Source organism: Lissotriton helveticus, chromosome 3_1, assembly GCF_964261635.1.
Source record: "Lissotriton helveticus chromosome 3_1, aLisHel1.1, whole genome shotgun sequence".
Taxonomy (NCBI): Eukaryota; Metazoa; Chordata; class Amphibia; order Caudata; family Salamandridae; genus Lissotriton; species Lissotriton helveticus.
The window spans coordinates 1,188,640,772-1,188,655,806 of NC_136061.1; the positions used below are offsets into that span (position 1 = coordinate 1,188,640,772).

General features: G+C 43.2%; 1 protein-coding gene across 3 annotated transcripts in view; it reads right to left on the reverse strand.

The window, feature by feature from the left end:
• Nucleotides 1-15,035, reverse strand: part of GRAMD1B (GRAM domain containing 1B) — a 798,329-nt gene that overhangs the window by 104,098 nt on the left and 679,196 nt on the right. For all 3 annotated transcript variants that reach the window (XM_078681825.1, XM_078681827.1, XM_078681826.1), the window contains 2 exons: nt 9,817-10,020; nt 8,242-8,332 (listed from right to left, as the gene is read on the reverse strand). In XM_078681825.1, coding sequence (XP_078537951.1) covers nt 8,242-8,332; nt 9,817-10,020 — 295 coding nt within the window. The remainder of the gene's footprint in view (nt 1-8,241; nt 8,333-9,816; nt 10,021-15,035) is intronic.

Here is a 15,035-nt window from a genome sequence, read left to right on the forward strand (position 1 = left end):
ATAATGCAGAGTATGTGACCCCGAAAGAGAATCAAGCTGAAAGAACCATTTTACATAAAATGTAGTTACTTTAAATTTCTCATTTAAAAATACCCATTATGTCCCCAAAGTCAGCAATCAAAAAGTGTCTAGCGGGGAGGCAAAGATACTGTAAAAGGAATATGCTACTTACCAGTATGCATCTGTTCTTGGCATAGAGGGCTGCAGAGTGGTACATTTATGAATAGATCGCCATCTGGTGTTGGGCTCGGATGATTGCACTTGTTTTTCTTCTGGAGAAGTCTTTGTCGTCATAGATGACTCCTCCTCTTGGTGTTAGTGCGCATGGGCATCGGCTCCATCCTTAGATTGTTTTGCCATAGTAGGGTTAGATGGAGTAGTGTAGTATAATACATAAAGATATGCCCATGTAAGTGTATCTAAATAAGATAATGTTGGGACAGACACAGGTTTCCGGGGAGGTAGGGAGGGCATGTACCACTCTGCAGCCCTCTATGCCAAGAACAGATGCATACTGGTAAGTAGCATATTCCGTTCGAGGCATATGGGCTGCAGATGGTACATTTATGAATAGATTGTACAGCAGTTACCTCCCTAGCGGTGGTCACCAGTGTCTGTCGCAACTGTTTGAAATAGAGTTTTTAATACAGCTTGGCCCACTCTGGCTTGTTGTGCAGCCTGTACATCAACACAGTAGTGCTTTGTGAATGTATGTGGTGTAGACCAAGTTGCTGCTCTACATATGTCATCTAGGGGGATGTTCCCTAAGAATGCCATAGATGCTCCTAGTTTTCGTGTAGAATGAGCTCTAGGAGGAACAGTTAATGTTCTCTTTGCTTTAATGTAACATATTTGTATACATCTTACAATCCATCTAGCGATGCCTGCTTTAGAGATAGGATTGCCCTTATGTGTTGGGGAAAATGCTACAAATAGTTGTTTAGTTTTCCTGAAGTTTTGTGTTCTTTCTATGTAGTACAAAATGGCTCTTTTGACATCTAGTGTATGTAGAGCCCTTTCTGCTACCGTCTGTGGCTTTGGAAAGAAGACTGGTAGTTCCACTGGCTGATTGATGTGAAATGCTGAAATTACTTTAGGCAAGAACTTTGGGTTTGTTCTAAGAACCACTTTATTCTGGTGTAACTGTAGGAATGGTTCTTGTATTGTCAATGCCTGTAATTCACTTACTCTCCTGAGTGAGGTAATGGCTATAAGGAAAGCCACCTTCCATGTAAGGAATTGTATTTCGCACCTATGCATAGGTTCGAAAGGTGGCCCCATTAGTCTGGTGAGTACTACGTTGAGGTTCCAGACTGGGGAAGGTAGTAATCTTGGTGGAATGACTCTTTTAAGGCCTTCCATGAAGGCTTTTATCGCTGGTACTCTGAACAGTGATATGTGCTGCCTGTTTTGTAGGTACGCTGCTATAGCTGCTAGATGTACCCTGATAGATGTGTACGCTAGATTACATTGCTGTAAGTGTAATAAGTAGCAAATAATCTCCTTTGTTGATACGTCCAGAGGGTTGATATTATTATTAGTACAGTGTATAGCAAACCTCTTCCACTTAGCTGCATAGCATGCTCTGGTGGTGGGACGTCTCGCTTGTTTAATTATCTCCATGCAATTTGGGGGTAGATCTAAGTACCCAAATTCTAGGATTTCAGGAGCCAGATCGCTAGGTTCAATTGTGTGGGATCTGGGTGCATTATTTCTCCATGGTTCTGTGTAAGGTGCATGGGTAGAATTCGTAGCTTTTGATGTGGCACTTGTGAGAGTTGCAGGAGCGTGGTGAACCACGGTTGTCTTGCCCACGTGGGTGCTACTAGTATCATGGTCATTGAGTGTTGTTGTAGTTTTCTGACCACTAATGGGATTAGTGGGAGAGGGGGAAAAGCGTATGCAAATTTGTTGGACCAATTTATCCATAACGCATTGCCCTGCGACAGGTGGTGCGGGTACCTGGACGCGAAGCTTTGGCATTTTGCGTTCTGATGAGTGACAAAGAGGTCTATCTCTGGCTGTCCCCATCTTTGGAAGAATGGCTGCAGTATTTGTTGGTGCAGTTCCCATTCGTGTATTTGTTCCGACTGTCTGCTTAAGATGTCTGCTATCTGGTTTTGGACTCCTGGTAGGTGTTCGGCTAACAGATAGATGTTTTGAGGAATGGCCCATCTCCAGATTTCCTGTGCTAGTCTGGATAGTTGGAGAGAGTGCGTCCCCCCCTGTTTTTGAATATAATACATTGCTGTCATGTTGTCTGTTCTGATCAGGACTGCTTTGTTGGTAACATGTATTTGGAAGGCTTTCAATGCTAGAAACACCGCTAGTAGTTCTAGGTAATTGATGTGCAGTCTTTTTTCCTGCACACTCCACCTTCCTTGTACTGTGTATTTCTCCATATGTGCGCCCCATCCTGTGAGCGATGCATCCGCTGTTATTGTCACCTGTGGAATTGGTTCTAGGAACGACCGCCCCTTGGCAATGTTTGTTGTGTTCCACCACTTCAGAGAGCGGTGTGTGCGGTCGTCTACCAACACCAGATCTGTAATCTGTCCTTGAGCCTGATTCCACTGTGTCGCTAAGCATTCTTGTAGCGGACGCATTTGTAGTTTGGCATATGGTATTAGCAGTATGCAGGATGACATCATCCCTAATAGCTGCATGAACACTCTTGCTGGTAGTGAGTGTTGTGGCTGGAATCTTTGAATGATTGTAAGCATTGTTTGGATCCTGACTGGATTGGGGTATACTTTGGCTTTTTCTGTGTTTATAGTAGCCCCCAGATATTGTTGAACCTTGCTTGGTTGTAGGTGTGACTTTGTGTAGTTCACCGTGAACCCTAACTGGTGTAGTAGCTGAATTGTCTTTTGTGTGTTTTGAAGACATTCCTCTTGTGACTTGGCCTTTATTAGCCAGTCGTCCAAGTATGGGAAGACATGTATTTGTTGTCTTCTTAGGTGAGCTGCCACCACTGCCAGCCATTTTGTGAACACCCTTGGTGCCGTTGTGACACCAAACGGAAGGACTTTGAACTGATAATGTTGTCCTTCTACCACAAACCTGAGGTATTTCCTGTGGGCTTTGTGAATCGGGATATGAAAGTACGCGTCTTTTAGATCCAGTGTAGAAAGAAAGTCCCCTTTCTTCAGTAAAGGAAGTACCTGTTGGAGCGTGACCATGTGGAAATGTTCTGAATTTATGTATGCGTTGAGAGGTCTTAGGTCCAGTATCGGCCTTAGAGACCCATCCTTTTTGGGAATTAGGAAGTATAGGGAGTATACTCCTGTTCCTTGTTGGTGCTGTGGAACCTTCTCTATGGCATGCTTTCCTAGCAGGGATAGTACTTCCTGCTTTAACAGTGTCAGGTGATCTTGTTTCATTGGACGCTGTTTGGGGGGGATGTTTGGTGGGGTAGATGTGAGTTCCAGGCAATAACCATGTTGGATAATTTGTCTCACCCACCTGTCTGATGTGATGTTTTCCCAGACAGGTAGGAACTGTGATAGGCGTCCCCCGACCGGTGTTATATGGTCTGGGGGGAGCTGTATGAAGTCACTGCTTTGGGGTTGGAGAGTTGCGGTTGTTGTTGTTTCCGCGACCTCTACCCTTGTTGTTGCTACCTCTGTAGCCACCTCTAGAATTACCTTTGGGTGATGTAGGTGTAAAAGAGGTTTGTTGCTGGCTTGTACCTGTATTTTTGGATCCTCCTCTATAGGCGGACCTACGAAAGGAACCTCTTTGTGTCGGCTGTTGCAATGCTCCCATTGATTTAGCCGTTTCGGTATCCTTTTTCATCTTTTCTAAGGCCTCATCTGTCCCTGTGCCGAAAAGTGTTTTCCCATCAAAAGGTTGGTTCAGTAACGATGTTTGTACCTCTTGTTTGAACCCTGATACCCTGAGCCATGCATGTCTCCTTAACATGATGCTTGTGTTTGTAGATCTTGCTGCAGTGTCTGCCGCGTCTAGGGCGCACTTTATTGAAGTGTTAGTAATTAACTTCCCTTCTTGTATGAGTTGATCTGCCCTCTTTTGATGTTCTTTAGGGAGATGTGTGATGAGTTTTTCTAATTCATCATAATGCGCTCTGTCATACCTTGCAAGTAGTGCTTGCGTATTAGCTATGCGCCAGCTGTTTGCCGCTTGAGATGCTACTCTCTTGCCAGAGGCATCTATTAGCTTAGACTCTTTGTCAGGAGGTGGAGCTTCTCCTGTAGATAAAGAGTTTGCTCTCTTACGAGCGTTTGTGACCACTAGTGAGTCTAGAGGAATTTGCCCTTTAATGTATATTGGGTCTTTTGGAGATGCCCTATATTTCTTATCGATTCTTGGGTTCAGTACCCTAGCCCTCACTGGGTCTTTGAATATCTCCGATGTATGACTGAGAAGGCCCTTAAGCATTGGTAGTGTTCCTGATGTTCTTTGTGCAGTAGGTAGTGTTTCTAATAAGAAATCCTCTATTTGAGGTTCTGCATGTAGTTCTACCTTGTGATATGTTGCTGCTCTATTAATGAGTTGCGCAAAACCAGTATTATCATCAGGAGGTGAAGGTTTTGAAGGATACAATTCAGGGTCGTTATCGTTATCTGACCCTACATTGTACTCTTCCCATGGGTCTGCCTCCTCTGGGATTGTGTCTTCATCATCCCCAGGATGTTCCCCCTCCCCTGTGTCACTCTCTACATCTGTTGTAGGTGTAGATGGTCGTGTGGGAGGAATATTTGGTCTATTGTGAGGAAGTGGAGAAGATGGTGTGTGTCTAGGTTTTGGAGAAGGGGGAGGAGTTGTATTTGTCCCCATTGTTCTCTTCTTCGGATGAGTTTTGTCGTCCGAATGTTCATTCTTCCTCTTTTTAGGTAGTTCTGTGACTACCTTGCCAGTTTTTGGATCAATAAACAGAGTCTTTTGTTTAGGATCGGTCTTGTATTCCTGTGTCGGTACCGCAGTTTTCGGGTCCGAAAGGTGTTTTTTCTTCTGACTGTCCATTTGTATTTTCGGCACCGAGATTTTATTCGGATCCGATGTCTTCGGTATCGAAGATGTCCCCGGTGTCGAGGGTGTTTTCGACGTCGAAACGTGTTTCAGTGTCGACATGGACTGCTTCGACTTCGAGCTTTCCTTGACTTGGAGCTTCGGTGTCGATGTGGTCCGTTTATCGGAACCACCATGATGGGAGACCGAGTGTTTCGGTTTCGGTTTCGTTGCCGGGCTCGAAGGCGGGGCGTCGGAAACTTTTTTCGGTTGTCTGACCGGGCTCGAGGGCGGGGTCGACACCGTGCGGGGTCTGTTCTTTGGTAAAGGGACGTCGTCACTCACGGTTTGTTGGACGTCGATTTCCTCGACGTCGGACTCGTCCACTTCAGACCCCGCCTCGCCGGTCTCTTCTTCCTCCTCTTCTGGGTGCTGGTCCTCGAACAGCTCCGGGATTGCTTGTGACTGCATTCTCGATACCTCGTGTCTTCGGGCTCGACGGTTTCTAATCGTCGATTTTGAAGAGAACGCTGCACAGGCCTCACAGTCCCTGGATTCGTGTTCAGGGGACAAGCAGAGGTTGCACACCTCGTGTAGGTCCTTGTGTGGGAACTTAGCACCACACGTTGGACATTTTTTGAATGGAGTCCTTTCCATGGACCCCGGGCTGGACTACTTCGAGTTTCTCGTAGTCGTCGTCCTTCGAAACGCGTCGGTATGGAAGTGAAGTCGCGTTCGATAACAATACCGTCGAATTGGAAAGGGTTACGCGCCGAATATAACCTTCTTTATCGAAGTCGGTCCGGAGCGCTTCGATCCTCATCCGAACCCGATGGCGGAAAAAAACAATCTAAGGATGGAGCCGATGCCCATGCGCACTAACACCAAGAGGAGGAGTCATCTATGACGACAAAGACTTCTCCAGAAGAAAAACAAGTGCAATCATCCGAGCCCAACACCAGATGGCGATCTATTCATAAATGTACCATCTGCAGCCCATATGCCTCGAACACTTAGTGTAGACAATATGGAAAAAGTTTGGAGAAAAAGAGGAACAATAAGGTTACGACAACAGCTGCATGAGAAATATAAGAGAAACGTAGGAAGAGGAGAAGCAGAGGAAGAGATGTGAACAGTGTGTTGGTTAAACATTAAATAGAGAAGGTGGAATGGCGAATAAAACAGAAATAATGAAATGTATAAACAAACTGTAGTGGGGAAGCTGTTATGTGGATAAGGAGTCAAGAGGGAGGAAATAATTCAAAGCGAACTGAGAGTATGAGAAGCTGACAGAGAAGATGAATCAGGTGGGAAATGAGTTAGGGATGAAAGGAAGAGTAGGGCACAGACAGCATATTGGGCAAAGTGATTGGACAGATATGGGGCAAAGGCTTGAATAAAAGCAGTACAATCAAGAGAGGTCAATATGGATGAAAAGGTATAGAAAACCTGCAGTAGCACAAGATAACGTGCACCACACTGAGAGACAAAGACCAACAGACATGGAAGGGATCGGACAGAGCAAGTTAGAAAAACAGAACAAGGAAAGAAGAGATTAGAGAAAGTATTATAGTTCAATGGTGTGCGTCTGCGAAGGCATTTTATTACTTCTCAATACACACCTCACATTTCGGACCTGCACAATCATCTTCTCTTTATACCTTCATCCTACCTGTTGCAGTTTTCTAGCATATTCTTCCGTTCATCTTCACTTTGCACCTTCATTAAGTCATTCCCAGTGAACCATTCACAAAACTCACTAGGTTCATTCACCTTGTCTTTTCAACTCTGGCCCCTCCAGCCTTTTAAGCACACTAGCTATTATCATCACATTACCTGCCTCTCTCAGTCATCTCTACATGAAAGCACTAGCAGCCAGACCTTATTCATTTAATGTATATCCTTCTCATAATCCCCTCCTCCATTAGGATTTTCTTTACATATTCATCCTCACTGCCTATCAATTTTCCCAGAACTATGACAGTCACCTTCTCTTTATTCATTCATCTTGATTGTATGACGGAACAATGCATGCGATTATATTGCATGCTAAATAACATTCCTTTACTACAGCTGTGTCTTTACCATGCATGCCTCTACAATGAATTTGGTTGTAAATCCATGATTGGTAAAGGCATATGCGTGGTAAAGATCACACCTAGCCCCGCACCCCGCCCTGAGCCCTAAAACCTGTGCCCAGCCCTCCAAAACAACCCAGCCTTGAAAACCATTGGGAACCTCTGCCCTGAACCCTAAAACCCGGCCCCTAGCACTAAAAACTGCCTCAACACCAGCCCCTTGATCTGAGCCCTAAAACCAGCCCCCAGCCTAACAAACGACCCTTAAACCCAGCCCTGCTTACTAAGCTGCGTCCCAAATCTTCTTGTAGTGATCCTTCCTGTCCCTCCACACAATCTCCCTGCCCATCCACTCTGAATCTAGAATGCTGACTGCCTTTACCACGCATATGCAAGGTTAAAGCAAAAGCGTGGTAAAGGCAAGTGTGGTAATGCTTGCTGGGTAACAGAGTGTGTGGTTCCACCAGCATTGTAAATGCTGTTTTCCGTTCATCCATACTATCATTTACCCTTTTTTACTCAATACGTCCTATTCTTTACCTGTTCCATTTGCCTTTTCTCCCACCTTGGTCATCTTGCCTTTTATCTTTTTCAGAGAACCATTTCTTTTCTCATGTGCCCCATTCTTTTTCTCTTTACATGTTCATCCTTATTACTACTTATTTGTTCTAATTTTGTTCTTCTCCTTCTCGCCCATTCCATTTATCTTCTCTTTTCACATTCAGTCAGTACTGGCTTGCTGTTCCTCTCCAGACGAAGTTGTTTTGCTGATTCTCCTCATTACCATTGCCTCATATTTCTCCTCCGTCTCTGTTGTTTTCTAAATCCCACATAAACATTTTAGGCTGTGCATTCCTACCTGGTCCTATTGTCCTTGCATATTCTCATCCACTGATTTGATTTTGCATATCTCTTTCACCTTCCCAATGCCTTTCCATCTTCCTCTTCAGAATTCCATCAAAGTCTACGCTGAATTTCCGCTTTTCTCAGTTTCAAATGCCACCTCTGTTTCCTTCCAGGACAATGCGACCTTTCACTATTGGTATTTATTTAAACTGCAGTGTTTCCTTACTTTCTAGTATAGGAAATCTGCATATCAAATTACCATTTTCCTGCCACCTCTTTGACTACTTTGACTTTTAACTCATCCCCAGCCACAGGAGTTCTTGGTTATCTTACACTCAATACTTACACACAGCTGATTACTAGAAGAAGCTTGGACACACTTTGAAAGTGACGACCACCATGACGTTCCTCGGAGAAGTGCCGGGTCTGTGTGGAACCTGAAGAGAAACAGTTGATTTGTCAGGTCTCTGTCTTGCCTTCTGTTATTAGCTGCTTCCCCCCACAATAATGGAAAAATGGAAGGACAGTTGTTGGATGTTCGGGACCAATAAAACGTACGCATATGCAATATGAGCGAAAAGGTTGGCAGAAAGTGTAGGTGAAACTGCAAAATGTTTCCATCCTTTAATAAACATAATTGTTGTGAAAATTATGTCTGATGTGTATTAAGCAGCATGCATTTGGCTGATATCCAACATACATTTTTATCACGAGGGCGTACCTCTTATACAAAGGTCAAGTGAGATACCATAGCAGACTTGTTAGAGCATTGGCTTTTAACCTGTGCCCCAGGGACCCATGGGGGTCCGCAAAAACTAATGGGGTCCATGAATGTTTAGAAAATTAAATAATATTAATAGATCAATAAAGTGTATATAAAGAAGCAAAATGTAAAGATGAACATTTATAAATGTTATGTAAATGTTAAGGAATCTGAAATTGGAGGCCAAAAATTAAGATATTATCCTCAGACTGATTTGTGGACACAGGGAAAGTAAATCAAACAGATTAGAGTATGGACAATGAGTGCCCTAAAATGAATTTGGAAAAGCTTCAGACTTCCCACAACAATTAAGATTTTTAATGTGTTATATTTGTTTGTGAAATAAACAAATATTTCATTATTTGTGTATCTGTTTAAAGAATCTATGTTTTTGCATTTTTTTTGGGTATGGTTTTGCGGGTCAAATCATCGAAAAAAGTTCTGCCGGGATACCTGGCTTTCACTGATGATGTAGTGTGTGTGTGTGAGTGGGGGGGGGGGGGGGTGCGGGGGAATTCAACAGTAGGCTTTTGCCACAGAAATTTGAGCAAAAAGGCATAACTGCTTTACAAAGACATTACATGAAATTCGAGAACCCCTACATTTTGGAATTATGAAATATTGCTCTTGCGTAATATCAATATTTCTACCAGCTCTTGCAGACATAAGATGTGAGGCATTTTGGGTGAAACCTTTAGAATCGGTGGTAGATTCAGGCCACTAAATTACTGATAGAGCTAAATACTGAAGGTGAAAAAGGACATTGAGTCATGGGCAAAATGAAGTTACGTTTCGGTGTACAACTACTAACATACCATTTCTCTTACAGAGGCATTGGCCATGAATGCAGAGAAATGCTAAATCATTTTGGAAAAGAGAATACATCATTAGCTGCGGCATTAGATGCCATGATGGCAGTTTCAAATGAGTTCTTTGAGAAGCCTGCCCACATGCAGGTTTCATGGTTGGGAAAAAGCCTTCTCTGTCTAGGTGTTGGAAGTGTGGACAAAAGCAGCTAGATCTGGTGGAAATAACTGTCAGTTTTATCTGCTGGGTCTCTCCATGACTGGAAGAATAAAGCGACTACAGACACACACCCAGGGAATTGACAGAGGGCGGATTACACAATTGTCATCATTAGGAGATAAAGATTCCCACCTGCCACATGCTTGATCCTGTGTATGACCTCTTCATCTGTGGGGGTGGTTACTGGGCTAAGTGGTTCATCAAGATGAGGGACACGTAAATGAGAATGGGTCCGCTTCCTCCGCCGAAGGGCTGCTACTTTACTTACTTTCTCTTTGGGGGATTGCCGATGGAGCTCAGATAGGTAGGCACTCTCAGTTTTTGTGAGCTCATTTTCTGAAAAATAAACATTGATTTCACGTTCATGAATGTCAATGAATTTATAGTGGCACACAATTGTTTGATTCATCCATCCACCACTACCAATACTTCTCACAACTAACTAATTACTTCCTTAGCAATTCCAATTACAAAAAGTGTTGCTTACCTTGTATCTTCTACGGTACTAGCCATTAGATGTTCTTCTGCAACCAATAAGTAGGAATGTTGAACATCTTGAAGAATGACTAGAAGTTAATAGGTAGATAAGACTCTCCCTTGAACCTGTCTATCATGACCCACAGCTTGATGATCAGTTGCCTTACAGACAAGGTGGTGTTGGATGTGGAGCTTGCACTCTAAAACCATAATGGCTAGGTACTTTCAATATAGTTTAGACCCGTATTAGGACTATAAAGGGTAAAGGTAGCAATTGTGTACATTTTAGCACCAGTGAACCCTACAATCTAAATGCAGGTTGCAGATGCTTTGATTTTTGCCCAGACACTTACACCAGTTTTGTGCTGGCATCAACTGCCTTTGCAAGATTGTATTCCGGTATAATAACATTGGCAAAACAGTTGCAGAAGCCCTTTGCTTTCTTTATTGTCCATTTCTTATAGTGAGATCAAATAACATGCCAAAATACACCTGATACCAAGTTATTGGCATCTAGGTGTTATTCCACCGCGTATACTGTGACGCGAAAGGACTAATATACCCTGTAGCATTTTGGGAGCAACCAGAGATCTAAGAGATGAAGCATTTACTTGTTAGAATACTTTTTCAACTTGACATTTGTTATAAATTATTATTTTGCATTATCCTGCTGCATATAACTGAGTAGCAAAATGAGGCTCTTTATGTGAAAATTCTGAGCTTCGGGGGTTTGTCCGTAAGGAGACTCCTTTATGAAAGCTACTTAAATGGTACCATCGGAAAATGTTATATTGATAACAAAGTCTCCTAAAAACGTAACACAAAACATGCACTGGGTTCTGTGATAATATCCTTCTTTGAGAAATGTTTAAAATATGATGATGTAATATAATACTTACAAAGTAATAAGTATGCACCCCAAACCGTTTGGATTCTATCTGTTTGGTAGAAGAGTTTATTGGCACATGAGATACGGGGTGAACATTTTCTTAAAACAACTCTAACACTCCTAAAACAACAGGGGGGGGGAGAATGGGAACATTTTTGTGGCAAAGAATCATATTATGCATGTGCTCCTTGATGAGAGGAAACATCTACTCACCATGCCTCAGTGTCCTCTTCACATTGTTTTCTATATTTATAGTTTAAAATACAGAATTGAGTCGACTCACATGAGTTTATTCCAGATCCGAAAATTTACAACTATAGTCGCATCAAAGTAATTTGTTTCTTTTGCACTGTGACTAGATTGCAATGCTGCGTACTCTAGCCTTCCAGCTTGTTTTGGAGAAAGGTCTGACGTTGGAGCAGCATTAAAGGCATTTCTAATAATTAGTTACCGTAACCCTTGTAACATGTATAGAATATCTGCCATAACAGCAATACCTGATGAAAGTACTCTATTGGTTGTTCATCAACATATACTTAGTTTTATCATCAGATGATGACAGGTCATATTAGTTTGGAAGTTAAAGGTCAGTATACAATGTACTGCACACTTTGACCTCTTACCACTGCTCCAATAAACTGAACATGTTTTACTTTTTCTCAAGCTATTACCGACAATATTGGTCTCATTCATCTGTATAGCTCATCTTCCTTAAAGCAGTAGTCTCCAGTGGTTTTTATTTTTCCTCCCAAAACATATGCAACCGATAAAACAATGTCCTTTTCACCATAAAATGATGTGTCGTATGCCACAAGGTTCTTTCTTTGTGTATTTGGAACCTCTAATAACTACTCTATGTAGATACAAGTTTAGATATCACTTGTGTGATAACAACATCCAGATTTACATTAAAAACCCACATGATCTAGAATGATTTTGCCCCATGCAGGTGCAACATTAGGTAGCTCAAAAACTGCTCCATGAACTGGAACAAACTTGAAATCCTAATCACTCAGGGGAAGCCAGGTCATCCTGTTTGACTAGCTCCATGAATTAGGACCTCTCTTAACGACATTAAGCATAATCAGAAAACCTATAGTCATTGACTCTGAAAGCATCCTTTCACCTTCATCACCTTTGTGGGGATGAACACGTCCCCACCCCACCCTTGTTGCAAACCTGCGAAATCCTCCACACTCTCAAACCTGGTGTTGCTTGGACCACTCAACACTGAAGAGGCATTCTTTTGCACCACTTATATGTTCTTGTGCCATGCTCACAACTCCTGCACTTATAGCACCCAATTACTGACTCACTCTTATCCACACTCACCAGCCACAAACCACAACGCAAGTCACACTCTCCTTAACACTTCTGCATACTCCTCAACCTCAACCCCCGCCCTGTCACCAAACAGGCCACAGAGATCTGGGACAGGCTACACAATCTTGCCCTGGACCTTCTGTTCCTCACGGAGACCTGGCTAACTTCACATGTGGCCCCAACATTGCCACAGCCCCCCCTTCCAGCTACAAAACTACCAGACAGGACAGACTACACAAACCCTTTGGTGGATTTGCCATAGTCTTCAAGTTCTCCAACATCTGTCAAACCTACCTTGACACATCCCCCTGCAACAAGGAACACCTGTCCTCCAAGCTCCACATCACAGGCAACTTCACCTTGAGTGGCACCCTTATCTACAGACTTCCAGGAACTTACACCAACTTTGCTGACACCGTCATGCACTTCACTGCATCCCTCAACCTGGACTCTAGTGCCTTCATCTTCCTCGGAGACCTGAATTGCATCCTGGAAGATCAAACCATCTAGAAAGCAACCACACTATTCAAAGATGTGGAAAACCTTGGTCTCACCCTTCATGGTACAGAACCCACACAATCCGCCGAGCACCTACTGGACACAAATTTCACCACCTTCAACAACATCTCAATCAACAAGCCCATGCCAGTCACCTGAACCGACTACTTCTTTGTCAAATTCCCCATCCCTATCCTGCCAATACAGGTCTGCCACTGCCAAACATTTTGCTGGACTGGAACACAATCCTAGATGAAGATTTGCCAACCACATTAATGGAACACCAGCCTGGACACAGCAGCAGCCTACCTGACTCAATTACAAGGTTCAACAACTGGATCACCGCCTGTGTCAACAGCCTGGCTCCAATCAAACCCAAAAAAGCCACTGGATTTAGACTAGTTGGTACATGGCAGAGCTCAAGATGATGAAGCGCCACTGCAAACAACAGGAGCACAGCTGGCGAATGAGCCACGACAATGAGGAGAAGTACCCCTTCAAATCTGCAATCAGACACTACCAACAGCAGATCCACACCACCAGATGTTCTGCATTGTGGACCACATTGACACCAGCTCAAACAGCAGTAAAGAGATCTTCGGCGTACTGAAAGGTTTCACCTCCCCCAGCGGCCACCTCCAACAGCATCAGTCCCTCACATGACCCCTGCTCCAAGTTCTACAAGCTTCCCTGCGGGAAGATAACACTCATATATGACAACTTCAACTCACAAACGGACCAGGCAGACCTCGCAACATGAACTCCATCTGGTCCAAGGAAACCACACTGACCAAAAGGCCAAACATCTACGCTGATGAAACTGCCTCCACCACTGAATCTCCATCCCCAAACCCACCAGGCACCTTCACTCTGTTGGATTCCTACTCAAATACATTCCCTGCATACACGAACAAGAGCCAGCAGTTAGGCTTCTAGTCATCACTCCTAAAACTTGGAACAATCTGGCGTTTTACATCAGAGCCACATCTTCCATTCTCCAATTAAGCACAACACTGAACACACAGCTGTGCAAACATACTTCCAAGCCATGCGTGGCTTGCACCTGCTTTTAGCTCCAGGATACCCTACTGGGTGATAGTGCATTTTACAAAAGCTCATAATATAATATAATGTAACACTACTGCTGATACATCAATGAACAGACCTCAATAATGAGTAAACTTTGACGAGCTCAAACCTTTGTGGCTAGACTCATTCTTGTTCTAAAACATGAGATTGTATACTGGTAAAATAAAGTGTAACATTTAATACTCTTTGCTTGGTCTACAAGGCCTTGAACATCAATGTCCAGAGTACCATGGCAAACTGTTTCACCTATACCAAGAGAGCAGAGGCCTAAGGTTGGGCTAACACCACTACTAAGAAACAAATGATTTGGGGGCATATGTAGGAAGGCGTTTGAGATTCGCAAACGGCCTTTTGGTATGTAGGTGCCACATATCAAAATAAGGAATCGCAAAATTAAGATTCCTTATTTTGCTCAAGCAATTAAGGAATCACAATTTTGCGATTCCTTAAATGCTATGTAGGAGTGCCTTTGACATTGCGAATATGTCTTAAGGAATCGCAAAATACCACCTACTCCAAGTAGATGGTATTTTGCGATTTCCTTTCAAAATGATTTTTTTTTTAAATTCAAAGTGCCATGTGGCGCACAGACATGCCCTTAGGGCATGTATGTGCGCCACATGTACTTACAGGAACATTCCAGGGGTGCAATAGGTGTCCTTTGGACACCCTGGCACCCTTGGAAATGCGATTCTCAAATTGCGATTTTCTCATCGAAAATCGCTATTTGAGAATGTATCCCCACTCATTCCTATGGGCCTCTTGGCCCATAGGAATGAATGGGACACTCATTCCTTAATTGCGATTCGCAATTAAGGAATTTTAGGGATTCGCAAAAAAATAGCGATTTTTTACCTACATTCCATTTTGCAATTCTCAAATAGCGATTCCTTAAAAATCCCTATTTGAGAATCGCAAATTGTGAATTACCTACATATACCCCTTGGTGGGAAAGTCCAGCCACTCTTCTGGCGGCTCTACCCTTTGGAGATACTTGCCTCTTTGCCTCGAGGAGACTACAGAAATTCTTCAAACAGCCGAAGATCCACCTTCTCCATCCGGACTTGAATTTGTT